The 15,510-nt window shown below is 37.2% G+C and overlaps 1 protein-coding gene across 2 annotated transcripts in view; it reads left to right on the plus strand.

Annotated features, from left to right (window-relative positions):
• The window catches only part of MAGI3 (membrane associated guanylate kinase, WW and PDZ domain containing 3), a 241,871-nt gene that overhangs the window by 133,660 nt on the left and 92,701 nt on the right, over positions 1-15,510 (plus strand). For both annotated transcript variants that reach the window (XM_069600979.1, XM_069600968.1), the window contains exon 3: positions 12,492-12,611. In XM_069600979.1, the coding sequence (XP_069457080.1) occupies positions 12,492-12,611 (120 nt within the window). The remainder of the gene's footprint in view (positions 1-12,491; positions 12,612-15,510) is intronic.

Below are 15,510 nucleotides of genomic sequence, written 5' to 3' on the forward strand. Positions count from 1 at the left end.
GTTGATCTGCTTCAGAATGGACTAGTTGGATCTCCTTGCAGTCCAAGGGACTCTCAAGAGTCTTCTCCAACACCACAGTTCAAAAGCATCAATTCTTCGGTGCTTAGCTTTCCTCACAGTCCAACTCTCATATCCATACATTCCAGGTTCAGTGAAAACTATAAACCAGTAGATCTAAGAGTATCAACAAACCTCAAGCAGTAGAAACATTAAAAAAAAAGTCAGTGTACATGGTAATCTAATTGCTGAAAACCAGTGATAAAGAGAAAATATGAAAGGCAGACAGAAAAAGAGATCATTCAAGGGAATGGAGATTGACTACAGATATCAACAGAAACAGTACAAGCTGGAAGCCAATCAAATGTTATCTTCAAAATGCTGGAAGGAAAAAGATGCCAACCTAGATGTGTATACAGTAAAAATATTCTTAAAAAAAAAATAAATAAATTTTTGAGACAAAAAAAAGGATGAGGGGATTTTTCTCCAGTAGACTTGTACTATAAAAAATAGTAAAGAAAATTCTTCAGATGGAATGGAATGATATCAGAATGAGAACTAAAATGGAAAACTTCATAATTACATTCAAGATATCAGTACCTGCTTTAGGAAAAGTAAGCAAAAAATCAACGAGATTATAACATGAATAACACTTTCAGCCAACTTGACCTAACTGTTACTTGTTAGAGCATGCCATCAAACAACACAAGATTATACATTCTTTAGTGCACAAGGGACATATACAAATATAGATCATATTCTGGACCATTAAACAAGATTCAGTACATTTAAGAGGATTTCAGTCATGTAAAATATGTTCTCTGATCCTAATGGAGTTAAATTAGAAATCATTTACAGAAAGATATATAGAAAATCTCCAAATATTTGGAAATTAAATTGCTACACTTCTGACTGACTTGTGAGTTAAAGAATAAGCCACAGGAAAAATTACAAAGTATCACACATTTCACTGCAGTATATCCATTTGTGGGGTGTTGCTAGAGCAGTATTTAGAGGGAAATTTATAGTAATGAATATTTACATTAGAAAATAATAAAGATCTCTATCAATAATCTAAATTTCTACCTTAAGAGCAAAGTAAACCCAAATTAAGTAGCAGGAAGGAAATAATAAAAAGCAGAAATCAATAAACTAGAAAATAGAGAAACAATAGAGAGAAATCTGTGAGAGTCAGAGCTGCTTCTTAAAGATTAATAGAAGTGATAAACATTATTGGGAATGAGAGAGAGTACCAGTGAAAATCCTACAGAGGTTAAGTGGATAATAAGGAATTTTCTAAACTACTTATGCCAGTAAACTCAACAATTCATATGAAATGTATAAATCCCTTGGAAGATAAAAATTACCGATGCTCACTCAGGAAGAAATAGAAGAACTGAACAGCCTTGTATCTATTAAAGAAATGAAATTTGTAGTTTTTAATTTTCCCGTAGAGAAAACTTCAGGCCCAGATGGTACTGGTAAATTGTTCCAAATATTTAAAGAAGAAATAATGCCAATTCTATACAGCTTCTTCTGAAAATTAGAACATTTCCCAATCTCACTCCATGATCTGAGCATTATCCTGACTCTAAAGCCAGATGAAAACATTAAGAGTATTAGACCAAAATTTTTCATGAACATAGGCTCAAAATCCTTTATTTTAGCAAATCAGTACATGGTAATATAGAAAAAGGATAACACATTTTGACCAAGTGAGATTTGTCCCAGGAATGCAAGGTTGGTGTAACATGTGAAGATTAGAAAAGCCATATGATCTTCTCCATAGGTGCTGAAAAAACATTTGACAAAAATTCAACTTGAATTCATGATGTAATCTCTCAGAAAACTAGTCTGCCAGTTTATTACTCACAGCCTCTTGGCTTCAAATCTACTCCTTTTGCCTACTTACGATGTTGTCGCATTTTCTCCTTACCATCTGGAACAACGTTGAGCTTTATCAGTAGAAGGTGTAGGAAGGATACTGGAGGAAAAAAGTCTTCTTTTCCTGGCTTCAGTGTGCCTTTTTCTTTTTGCTTCTGCCTGCCAAAAGATACTCAGTTTCAGCAGCACTCTAGCAGTCAGCTACCCAGGGGCAAGTTCAGTGGTACACATGGTTGGGGTAGGGAGGGGAGTGAGGGGTAGGAGTAGGGGGAGTCCCAGCAGTGAGTCCAGGAACAGGCTCACATAGGTGGCTTCATAAATTCCACCAATGTGCCAGCTGAGTTCTTCACAGTTTCCTGATGAGTTCTGTGGGGAACCCAGCAGGCTCCCCAGATTTCAGCAAAATCTCTTGCAAATATTTTTCCAGTGGGTTTCCAGCAAGCCCAGCCAGTTTCCCAGCTGATTTTCTAGTAAGTCCAAAACACCCTGCTGCATGTCCCTTCCACTCAAAGCAGTTTGCTGGTGAATTTTATTGGTACTGCAGCAGACCCTGCCCACTAGCCTCAACTCACTGATAGTGAACCAGCTCTGTCCCAAGGCAACCCAGCAAACTTCTCTACCATCCAGTGGGCTGCTATGCACCTTCTCCAAAAAGGTCTGAATCTCAGACTTTGAGAGCATCTCTTTCTTCCAAGTTTTTTCCTTACTTGGGTATTCTTGTTCAACTCTAGGATGATACTCTTTAGAATTCTCTTTCCTTCTGCCTTAGTTAACTCTTTATAAATAGTTAACAATTCTTTGCGTTAGGCTGTCCTTGTTCCAGTTACCATCTAGTTTCTTCCTCCTGCTTGGACCCTGGCTGTTTGGGTCCAAGGATTGGTACTGGTAGCAGTCCCAGGAGACAGATGCTCCAAGAAGGGGTTTTAAGATTGCTTTGGGATGTGTGCTCGGGCTTGAGCACAGGGGCAGATTCCTTTCCTCGGGAAGCAGGTTGCTGATAATTTGTGACAAGTGATGTCGTCGTTTAATCTTAGTATAACCTGTGGCTGATTGTGACGAAGTACCAGTTGAGCCAAATAGCTTGCGAACCCTAGTGACTACTACACTTGACCATTAGAGCAGTAATAATGGCTCTGAACACTGAGGTGTGGGATGGTTTCTCCTGAGTGTACCAAGTGCTTAAAGAGAGAAAATGACAGCATGAAATCAAATGGTTTAATATTATTAAAAATTAATATAACAAGATTTTGATAACATTTTTAAATGGTCTCAGCCTGATACAGGCATTTGCTAACAAAAAAAGTCTTAAAAGAATGAACACTAACACAAAATAAATGCCAAATAAAAATCATCTAAAAATTTGAAAGATACTAGTACACATATTTAAGATTTGAATTTTGCACTCCTGAAATGAAAATTTGAAGCACATAAAGTATCAGTTGCATTATCTGATCGCCTTCATCTTTGGTAACAAATATTCAGAGGTAGGAAAAAATATTTCATTTTGCACTGATCATTCATATAAGCTTGTTTCCTTTTTTAATGCTGAGAGTACTTGTTTTCTTGCCCCGATTGTTTTTGCCACTGAAGTCTATGTTGCTTTTACCTCAGATTGTAGACTAGTTTCTGATTTCAGGCTGAAGTGTTCTACAACAGCATTCACTTCTTGCACTTCTCTTATTTACAAAGCTCTGCAACTTGTAGCAAATATCAAATGGAGGAAAATATCAGGAACATTGTTGAATAGTGTTCAGGTAACATTCAGATGCCCTGCCCAACGTTAAAAACATTACACCGAATCATGTTGAAGCTGCCAACTTAGGGTCTTATCTGGCCTTCAGTGTTATATTTGTAAGAACAACCCACTATTATCATCAGAGCCCTGACCCCACACTTGCAGCATGGGAACAGCTGCAGGTAAGACTGATGGATAGATTGTGACTGCTGCTCTCCCCTATGCTTTTGTCCTAGTCCCTGGAAATGTCAGCTGTAACATTTCATTCTGCTTTCAGTGTTTCCTGCTCTTGCTTTCAATTGATATCAATAGATTCTTTCAAACCAGTAGCATCTCTATGTTACATTATTAAGCTTTAATTCTCACAGTAGAAGTATATATTTTTTCTCTTCATTTTCCCTTTCAACTCATTTTTCTTGGGATTTAGAAAAAGTAAATCTGTCAGGAAGCTCCAGAAAGGAATTCCTACATGGAAACAGTAATGTAAAACAGCTATAGCTCTTATATATTGTTTGTGGGAATGCAAAGTAGTATGTCTACTTCAGACTTTTTCTTAGAAAGTTAAGCATACACTTATCATATGACCCAGCAACTCTACTCTTAGGCATTAACCCAACATAAATTTAAATGTAAATCTATACAAAGACTTGTACAACAGGTTTTTATATCGTATCTAAAATCTGGAAACAGCCTGAATGTCCACCGGTGGTGAATGCATAATCAAATTTTGGTGTATCTATACAGTGGAATTGGAATACCCCTCAGTAATAAAAGGATATTGAACAACAAACTGGATGAATCTTAAAAGCATCATGCAAAGTGAAAGAAGCCAGACACAAACCACTACTGAAATCAAATTAATGTGTGATTTCATTTGTGTGAGCGTCTATTAAAGGCAGAACTATAGTGACAGCAGGTCAGTGGCTGCCATAGGGTGGGAGACTGCAAAAGGGCGCAGGGAGACTTTTGGGGGTGATGGTTCCCAAAATCCATAGAATCTATCACACGAATCAGTGAACTGCATTATAGGCAAATTATGCCATTAGAATCAGTCAATTTTATTATAGATAAATTATGTAAAGTGACCAAATCAGCTCCCATAATTTTATTCTTTCATACTATCAACAATTAAAAAATGAAAATTTGTAGAAAAATACCATGTATAGCATAAACATAGCATAAAAAGAGTTGAAATACCTAATGCATCTCTAAGTATAAAGGATAAAGATCTCTATAAGGTAAAATTAATGGACATTAAGGAAGACCTAAATATTTTGGCAGAGATTTCTTGTTCATGGAGTAAAGACTCAATATGGTAAAGATTTCAGTTCTCCTCACATTGATTAATAGATTCAATCTAATTCAATAAAAACTTCAACATTTTTAGCCTATCTGATTCTAGAATTTATATAGAAAGGCTATGAATAGAAAAAAAAAACAAGTGAACTTTTTCTGCTGTATCTCAAGATTGATCACAGCAGTATAATAATTACAACAGTGTGATAAACGTGCAGGGATGGTCAGTAGGTAAATGGGATGTAGACACTCAGTCTCATATGGGCCTTTCTGTATAGGATTCCTGTGACAGGAGTGCCATGGCCAATTAGAGGAGAAAATACTGATTTTTTTTCAATAAATCTTGTTGAATAAACACTTAGGGGAAAAAAGGAAATTGGGCTACTACTTCCCATCAAACCGGAAAAAAAAAAAAAGCTCTAGTACATTAAAGTACTAGGTGTGAAAGGCAAAGCTGTAATGCTTTTTAAAAGAGAATGTAGAATACCCCCATGGCCTTGGAAAGGATTTCTAAAGCAGAACACAAAACCGTTAGCTCTAAAGGAAACAATTGATAAATGCGACTACATTAAAATGAAAAACTTCTGTCATCAAAGGACTGTTTATTTAAAAGAGAAAAAAAAGGTGAAATCAGAGTGAGAGAAGATTCTGTTTTGCAACATTTGTTTCAATAATGCAGGTAAGTAGGTGGGAGAATGATGTCACTGAACTGAGAAGTGACATTGGTTCTTAGTTCATCTTCTGTAGCCAATCTTGTGTATCATCAAGTAGCAGCAAGTAAACAAAGAATATACAGACCCAGCTGAATGTTGCTTTTGCTTTACTGTGTATGATGCCTGTTCACCTCAATTTGGCCTCTCTTCTCAATTTGAACTTGTACTTTATCTTAAAATTATTGATTGTACCTTTGGCCTTGTCTTTATTATTCAGTGTCCTCAACCCTCTGTACCTTTCTGTCAAGCTACCTTTTCACAGAAAATTTTAAAGATGAAGTATTTTATTTACTCTAGTATTTTTTGTTAGGAACATAACATCGACTAAATTGTATTAATAGTTTTCATGGGATTCTTATTGGCTTTGCTAGTGCTCCATTTACTGAGTTGCAGTAGACTTTGAGAGATCAACCCTGTCCTGTTTTCTCCGTAAGCGTTTCTTATTTTTGGTGTCTGATTTTGCAGAAAGCACTATTTGAAGAAAGCATATTGCAAAGCATATTTCTGTAGCAGAAACACCCCATTCCCAACCACATATATCTGGCAAAAGACTGCAGTGCTGAGACACAATTATTTCACATTTTAGCCTCTCTACAATTGGAATATTGAAAAGCAGAGACATTACTTTGCCAACAAAGGTCCGTCTAGTCAAGGCTATGGTTTCTCTAGTAGTCATGTATGGATGTGAGAGTTGGACTGTGAAGAAGGCTGAGCGTGGAAGAATTGATGCTTTTGCACTGTGGTGTTGGAGAAGACTCTTGAGAGTCCCTTGGACTGCAAGGAGATCCAACCAGTCCATTCTGAAGATCAACCCTGGGATTTCTTTGGAAGGAATGATGCTGAAGCTGAAACTCCAGTACTTTTGCCACCTCATGCAAAGAGTTGATTCATTGGAAAAGACTCTGATGCTGGGAGGGATTGGGGGCAGGAGGAGAAGGGGACGACAGAGGATGAGATGGCTAGATGGCATCACCGACTCGATGGACATGAGTCTGAGTGAACTCTGGGAGTTGGTGATGGACAGGGGGGCCTGGCGTGCTGCGATTCATGGGGTCGCAAAGAGTCGGACACGACTGAGCGACTGAACTGGACTGAACAATTGGAATGCATATTGCAATACGTGAAATATTTCAATTATAATTGCCAGGGTTTTTTTTTTCTTTTTTAGGTTAAAATAATGGTGTATTTTAGAAGCTGTTGATTGCTTAGATTTGATGAAGTAATGTAGTATTTAGAATGTAAAGAACTACAGCTTGTAAAAAGATAGGCAGCCCAACAGAGACTTGAGCAGCCACTTTACAACAGAAGAAATCTCTATGGCTAGTAAATATATGAAAAGGAATGTTCAATCTTTTAAAGTAGTTGCACATTAAATACAGCATGAGATACCTTTATATACTTAACATGTTGGCAGAAGTTTAAAAACATGATAAGTATTGATGTGGACACAAAAGGATGCATGTGGTATGATTCGAATCCCATCAAGTTGCAAAGCAGGCAAAACTAAGCTATGTTGCTCAGAAATGCATTACTCAGTTGCTAAAAATATTTTTTAAAAAAAGAAATTATTATCACAAATGTAAAGATGATGGTCACGTTGGGGGTGGAGGGAGGGAGACATTTGTGATTGGAGACATATGAGGGGGCTTTTGGCATCCTGGTAATGTTCTCTTTCTTCATCTGGATTAGTATGCTTTGTTACTGCTTATTACTAATAAATGTTATTTAAACTTACAAATGGCTGTGAAAAGAAGAGAAGTGAAAAGCAAAGGAGAAAAGGAAAGATATAAGCATCTGAATGCAGAGTTCCAAAGAATAGCAAGGAGAGATAAGAAAGCCTTCCTCCGCGATCAATACAAAGAAATAGAGGAAAACAACAGAATGGGGAAAACTAGAGATCTCTTCAAGAAAATTAGAGATACCAAGGGAACATTTCATGCAAAGATGGGCTCGATAAAGAACAGAAATGGTAGGGACCTAACAGAAGCAGAAGATATTAAGAAGAGGTGCCAAGAATACACAGAAGAACTGTACAAAAAAGATCTTCACAACCCGGATAATCATGATGGTGTGATCACTCACCTAGAGCCAGACATTCTGGAATGTGAAGTCAAGTGGGCCTTAGAAAGCATCACTACAAACAAAGCTAGTGGAGGTGATGAAACTCCAGTGGAGCTATTTCAAATCCTGAAAGATGATGCTGTGAAAGTGCTGCACTCAATATGCCAGCAAATGTGGAAAACTCAGCAGTGGCCACAGGACTGGAAAAGGTCAGTTTTCATTCCAATCCTAAAGAAAGGCAATGCAAAAGAATGCTCAAACTACCACACAGTTGCACTCATCTCACATGCGAGTAAAGTAATGCTCAGAATTCTCCAAGCCAGGCTTCAGCAATACATGAACCGTGAACTTTCAGATGTTCAAGCTGGTTTTAGAAAAGGCAGAGGAACCAGATATCAAATTGCCAACATCCGCTGGATCATGGGAAAAGCAAGAGAGTTCCAAAAAAACATCTATTTCTGCTTTATTGACTATGCCAAAGCCCTTGACTGCGTGGATCACAATAAACTGGAAAATTCTGAAAGAGTTGGGAATCCCAGACCACCTGACCTGCCTCTTGAGAAACCTGTATGCAGGTCAGGAAGCAAGAGTTAGAACTGGACATGGAACAACAGACTGGTTCCAAATAGGAAAAGGAGTACATCAAGGCTGTATATTCTCACCCTGCTTATTTAACTTCTATGCAGAGTATATCATGAGAAACGCTGGACTGGAAGAAACACAAGCTGGAATCAACATTCTCGGGAGAAATATCAATAACCTCAGATGTGCAAATGACACCACCCTTAGAAAGTTGGGAACTAAAAAGCCTCTTGATGAAAATGAAAGAGGAGAGTGAAAAAGTTGGCTTAAAGCTTAACTTTCAGAAAACGAAGATCATGGCATCTGGTCCCATCACTTCATGGGAATTAGATGGGGGAACAGTGGAAACAGTGTCTGAGTTTATTTTTGGGGGCTCCAAACTCACTGAGGATGGTGATTTTTAGAGTTTATTTCTGCATGGGATTGCAACCATGAAATAAAAGACACTTACTCCTTGGAAGGAAAGTTATGACCAACCTAGATAGCATATTCTAAAGCAGAGACATTACTTTGCCAACAAATGTCTGTCTAGTCAAGGCTATGGTTTTTCCAGTGGTCATGTATAGATGTGAGAGTTGGACTATGAGGAAAGCTGAGCACCAAAGAATTGATGCTTTTGAACTGTGGTGTTAGAGAAGACTCTTGAGAGTCCCTTGGACAGCAAGGAGATCCAACCAGTCCATCCTAAAGGAGATCAGTCCTGGCTGTTCATTGGAAGGACTGAAGCTAAAGCTGAAAGTCCAATACTTTGGCCACCTGATGCGAAGAGTTGACTCATTGGAAAAGACTCTGGTGCTGGGAGGGATTGGGGGCAGGGAGAAGGGGACGACAGAGGATGAGATGGCTGGATGGCATCACCGACCTGATGGACATGAGTTTGGGTGATCTCTGGGAGTTGGTGATGGACAGGGAGGCCTGGTGTGCTGCAGTTCATGGGGTCGCAAAGAGTCGGACATGACTGAGCGACTGAACTGAACTAAACTTTATATATATGTTTTATGTACTTTTCTGTACATTTCAGAATAAAACAGAAAATGGAGGGAGTGATCAGTTTTGTCAGAGGTTTTTGATTTGTCAGGTTAGGGACTGACACTTGACCTTTGGTTTAAGCAAAGTGGAAACTTCTGATGCGCAGATTGTCTCGTGGGACCAGTTGGGGCAGTAATCTGATTGGAATGTGCTCAAGAGAAAATGAGAGGAGAGGAATTAGACACTGAGGGAGAAGAACTGGAGGAATTTTTATGTAAAAAGGAGCAATACAGTGTTGATTGGAGGGGATGTACAAAGCTTTACATTAAGTGTATAGAGAGTATCAAGAGTAGAAAGGTAAATTTTGGGGAGTGCTGAGGGCAGTGGCGTTGGATAGGGGAAGGTAGAAAACTTTATGTATATCAGAGTACATTATTTGAAGGGGAAGAAGTGAAAATGTATAATACATTTGTAAAGAGAATTAACATTCAAGCTACTTTGTAAGTCTTGGAAATATATATGCTGGAATCACACATTTTATGTTTATTAATGGAAAGAATTATGATCGCCATCTTGCTCAGTGCCACTTTGCAGAAAGAGAACCAAGCCCAGAGGGATTTAAGTGCTTGCTCAAAATTTTACCACAAATGATTATCCTAGACTAAAATGCGGCGTTGCTTCTGCCTCTTGGGTCAGTGCTTTTTTTTTTTAATAAAATAGTATTATCTTTAGTATGATTTGCTTTTAAATTGGATTTTATATAGTCATTATGTTTATATATAGTTTATTTAGATAATATTTCACTTAGCCTTTGCTACATAACAGACTACCCTAGAACATAATGGCTTAAAATAACTATCATGTATGATTTCTCATGATTTCATGAGTTTGCTGAGTTCATCTGGACCCACTCATGTGGCTGGTCATTGGCAGCTAAGCTGGCGTTAGAGGGGCTAAACTGGTCTCTCTCATATCTGGGCCTTGGTGCTGTTTATTGGATGGGATTCCCGCTCATCATTCAGTAGTTTGTCTGGACATCTGTACATGGTGGTGGGACCATTCCAAAGAGGCAAAGACAGAGGTCTAGACTCCTGAACTTGTACATCACACTAAGTTATTCAAAGCAAGCCATAAGTCCAGTTCAGATTCAAGGGGTGAGGCAACAGGCTCCATCTCTTGATAGGAGGAGGTGTAAAATACATGGCCATGTTTTCCATCTATCACAGCTGCTAATCATAAATTTAATTGCTGAATTTACTTTCTAAGATTAACATTTACCTAATGTGGAACTGAAAGCTGTGAATTTGAGAACTCTAACAATGTAATTTTAATCAGTATATGAGAAACAAAAATTTGATATGAAAAAAAATGTTAAAAAGGGAAGTTATATTTTAGAGATTTTGTATCCTCTGTAATGTAAAACAGATAAAGAAATGCAACAGTCTTTGTTACTTAGAATGTTTGCTTAATCATTATTTTCTGAGATTATTACCATTCATCATCATTGTGGGGTTTTTTCACATTACAAAATATAATAGAATGTAAAAGCAATTAATAAGTTCCCATGAATTAATTTATAATATGATAGCATATTTCCAGGGCCTGTGATGATTACATTGGTATAAAATTTTACTTAATTTATCTGACAACTATCTCTATTGAGTGCCTGCTATGGGATTTACACTGTGCAGAGACTTGGGGTATTGCTCTGAACCAAATAGATAAGGTTCCTGCATATTCCCATACCTAGATGGGAAAGTTCTCTAAAGAAGCTTTCTCAGTCAGAAGCTGAAGGATGAGTAGGAGTTAACTGAGGTAAGAGGGAAAGGATATAGGAAGTCTTCCAAGGAAAAGAATGGCTTCGCAAAGGCCTTGGAAATAAGCAAGTGGGAGGAACATTAAAAGAATTGAAAAAAAAAAAATAGATTAAGGCTGAAGCCTAGAATGTGAAAGGGGTGAGGCAAGAAAGAAGCTGGAGAGGTAGAACCTGGATTTTATATCAAGGATCGGGGGAACCATTTAGAGGTTTAGAGGTTTTTTGCTCAGATGGTTTTAGAAAAGTCATTGATTGCAGTTTGGTTAAGGTCTGTAGCTAGGATGAAGACAGGGTTGAACTCAGGAGACCAACAATACAGCCCATTGATACTGATTTGGATTAAGTGGATGTGAGAATGAAGACAAGTATATAAATCCTATAGGTGTTTAGGAGATGGAATCAACCACATTTGGTGACTAGGTGTAGAGTAGAAGGAAGAGCCCACGGTTACTGTCTCAGGTTTCTGGCTAGGAGTGCTGTTAACAAATCGGTAGCATAAATAGAGAAATGGGCTTATCCTTCCCAAGGATGGGCAGGACAGTATCCTAACTCTGTTTCCAGGCTAACTACCTGGATATCTTGTTTGTATTTTATAGTATTTGAAGTGACTTTTCCAATTTCAGTTAAAAAAATATTGGTTCTTGTTCAGTGAAATTCAGTAAAGTACAGTAGTGCTGCCTTAACTTGAATTTATATCCTGGATCTGAAAAGATTTTACTTTGGCATTGATTCCTTAATAGACAGAAATTTAGTGCTCAGTTGCTGTAGTGAATTTCATTAAGCAATTTGCTTATGGCTTCATGTTTTGAAATTACTTGAAGAGAATAATGACTAAGCAGCAATATGTATAAAATTACATTTTGTGAATTCCTACCTTAAGCTCTGAGCTCTTTATTAATGAGTCTAAAAATAATTGCGTGGTTAATATTTGTTCAGGTTTTTTAAGTGGAGTCTATTGCTGAAAGTTTTTAAAAGTTGTTTCTCTTTTTTATTGTCTTACAACTCTAAGTAGAGTATTAGTTTACATTTCTGCTAAGGAAGGAAAAATATGTAAGGTAGCTCCGTGAACTTGAAGCCTTTCCTTGGTAGATTTACCTCTCCTTTAAATGTTAAGCATGAGAATTAGGGTTTAAAAGAAGAATTAACTGTTGAGTCTTGGAAAGTTAAGCTTTCTTGGACACTAACATTTTAATCTTTGTAATTTTGAATTTCATAGCTATCTATAGATTTTATTAAAATATATTTACTCATCCTATAGTATTATCCTACTTTGACCTAGGAATGTTAATTTGCCTCAAATTCTCTTACTAGTCTAGATACAATATATTCAATAGTGTTTCCCATGTGTTCTCTATAAACTGAATTTTCAATTATTTTCAACATTTTATAAGTTTAAAAGCACTTTACAACCTATTTTTTTCTTTTTTTCTCTCCTTAGGTACTACAAGGGCCCCCAGGGATGGGGAAGTACCAGGGGTGGACTATAATTTCATTTCTGTTGAACAGTTCAAAGCACTGGAAGAGAGTGGAACGTTATTAGAAAGTGGAACGTATGATGGTATGTCCCCAGATATTGACAACAGCAGCCCAGAAAACTGTCTGATTGATTGGAATTATTTCAAATGGAATTTGATCAGTAAAATACCACTTTTAAAAAAAAGTTTTTCTGTTCGTCTTTGAGAGGTTTTCCTTTTGATTAGGCTACTTTTAATTTACCAATTAAGATGGGAATAAATGCATTCTGTGTTATTCTAAAGTTGGTTGTAGACAGTGTACTAAAATCATCAAAGCTAGCTAGTTTGCAGTATTTCATAATAATTTACATTCAGTGTATTCACTCAAGCATTTGTGAGTTCTGTTTGTGGCTGGAAATAAAAATACTGTACCCTTTAAAAAATCTATTTATACTTTGGCTCTCTTGGAGAAAAGAGAGTGTAGATTTGAAGAGGAAAATAATAAAAACAGAAAAATTGGTTTTCTTTTCATAACTGTTTTCTCTACTCACTTGATTCTAGGGAGTACTAATTTAAGATCAATTTCAACTTCTGAATGATTCTTTGTTAAATCTTCTTTCTTTTCTTTATCTAACAGTTCTTCACTGGCAAACTTGTACACTCCAATAGCACCCTGTACTTCTCCATCATTGCTTTATCATGCCATTATAATTGCCTGTTTCACAAGCTCTGTGAAAGCAGATGTCATGTCTTTCTTTATGTTATCTTCAGTTCCTAGAGATAACGTTCAATAAATATCTGATCATGAGTTCATCATATCCAAATATGCATTTGTGCTATCGAAAAGAGTAAGTGCTCATAATTTCTCTTTTTAGCTTTAGCAAGAGCTCAAGACAGGAAGTCTTCATTTACTTCCTTCTTTTTCTCAGCAGTTTGATCTAGTCTGTTACCAGCCGAATCTTTTCTTCCTTTGTAGCATCTTTCACACTGCCTTTCTCTACGCTTTCATCACCTCATCGTAGGCTCCCTGCGCTGACTCATGCTGGCTATGGTAGCTGATCTCAGGTGTTCCAGTTTCTTCCCTCTCGCCAGTCCACCCCGCTTGTTGCTACCATACTAGTCTTCCTTGTCAAGTGCAGTTCTGGTCGTTTCTCTTTCCTTCAGAATCTTTAATGATTTCCTCTTGCCTGCTAAGTTTGACCTAGCCACTCTTCCTGAGATTAGCATCCATGACTCACTCATTCATGTATTATTTATTTGATCCTTCTTTTATACTCTGTGCCAAGCACTACCAGAGGGACTAGAGGTGCTGTGCTGAGCAACACTGAAATGATACTGACTTCATAAATCCTATATCTTAGTGGGGAAGGCAGTCAGAACACAAACAAGGTAACTAAATTGAGATGTTATGAAGGAAACAAAAGCAAGGGATTTTTAAAGAAAATAATAGGAATGTCTAATTTAGATAAGATGGCCAGTGGAGACTTCTCAGAGAAAATGACAGCTGTTTATTTTTTATTTTTGTGCAAATAGCCTTCTCTTATTCACCTCCCTCTTATAGGCAACCATTCTGATGTGTTTAATATATATATGTTTTGGTTTATATGTGATCTTGCAAAATATGTGTTGTGTCTTGTGTACATGTATTTATTATTTACATCTGGACCATGTTCTGGATCTTATTAGTTTTAAACTGTTTTCACTTACTACTGTTTTTTAGATTCATCTACATTGTTGTACTGTAAATGTATGTAATTCACTGTTTTGTAACCATTGCACAGTACTCCATATTGTGAATCCATTACCTAATGTTTCTCCTCTGGATGGACTTCCAGTTTGCCTCCAACTCCTCATCACCACAGATCAATCTGCAGCGCCCTCATCCATGTCTTCTTACAAGCCAGTGTGAGAATGTCTGTGGCATATATATCCAAGAGCAGATGTTGGGTTATAAGGTGAACATATAGTTAATATGATGAAGTCGTTTTGGGTAGCTCTGCAGTCTCTATTCCCCAAGCAGTGCCATGGGGAGTTGTTGTGGCTTTAGTAATGATTCCACATCCTTATCAACACTTGGCACCATCCAGCCTTGTAATTTTGCCAGTCTGATGGTTATAGAAGTGGTGTCTCATTTTAATTTTAGTTTCTCTTATAGTCAGAGAGTTTGAGCATCTTTTCTTATGCTTGTTTTTTGAACTTTTGCTAATTGTCTATTCATTTGCTTTGTCCATTTTATTTTTAAACTGGGATCTCAATAACATTTCTGTTTGTAAATATTTATATTAGATAATAATCTCTTATTGGATATTGATATTTTCTCCCGTTCTGTAACCTAATAACCTTGTTCTGTGTTTCTTCATTAAACCAAAATCCTTAACTTTTGTCAATCAGAGTTACCACTGTTTTCCTTATGATTGGTGCTTTGAAATTTCATTTAAGAAGTCATTGTCTTTAATGATTTAAATTGAGAAGATATTCTCCTATGTTTTCTTCTGTTAAGAACATGGTATATGACAAAGTGGCGTTTTCCATATTATTAATTACTACGTGCTCAATTAAGAGGAAAAGCAAATTGAAATAACAGATACCCACCATTCCACACCCATCAGATTGATAGAAATTTTAAAGTCTGATAATCGTGGTAAATGGAAATCCGCACAGACAACTGGTGAGGGTATAAAATGATATAACAATCCTTTGGGAAAGCATCTTGGCAATACCTAGTAAATTCAAAGATGCACCTAACTCCGACCCCGCAGTTCCCTCTGTGGTTGCCTACTCTAGAGAAACCCCGTCGATGTGGATATGCAGACAAGTACCTGAATAGTCATTATCAATTCAGTTCAGTCACTCAGTCGTGTCTGACTCTTTGCAACCCCATGGACTGCAGCGCGCCAGGTTTCCCTGTCTATAAACAACTCCCAGAGCTTGTTCAAACTTATGTCCACTGAGTAGGACATGCCATCCAGCCATCTCATCCTCCATCACTCCCTTCTTCTCCTA

Source organism: Ovis canadensis, chromosome 1 (assembly GCF_042477335.2).
Source record: "Ovis canadensis isolate MfBH-ARS-UI-01 breed Bighorn chromosome 1, ARS-UI_OviCan_v2, whole genome shotgun sequence".
Lineage (NCBI taxonomy): Eukaryota > Metazoa > Chordata > Mammalia > Artiodactyla > Bovidae > Ovis > Ovis canadensis.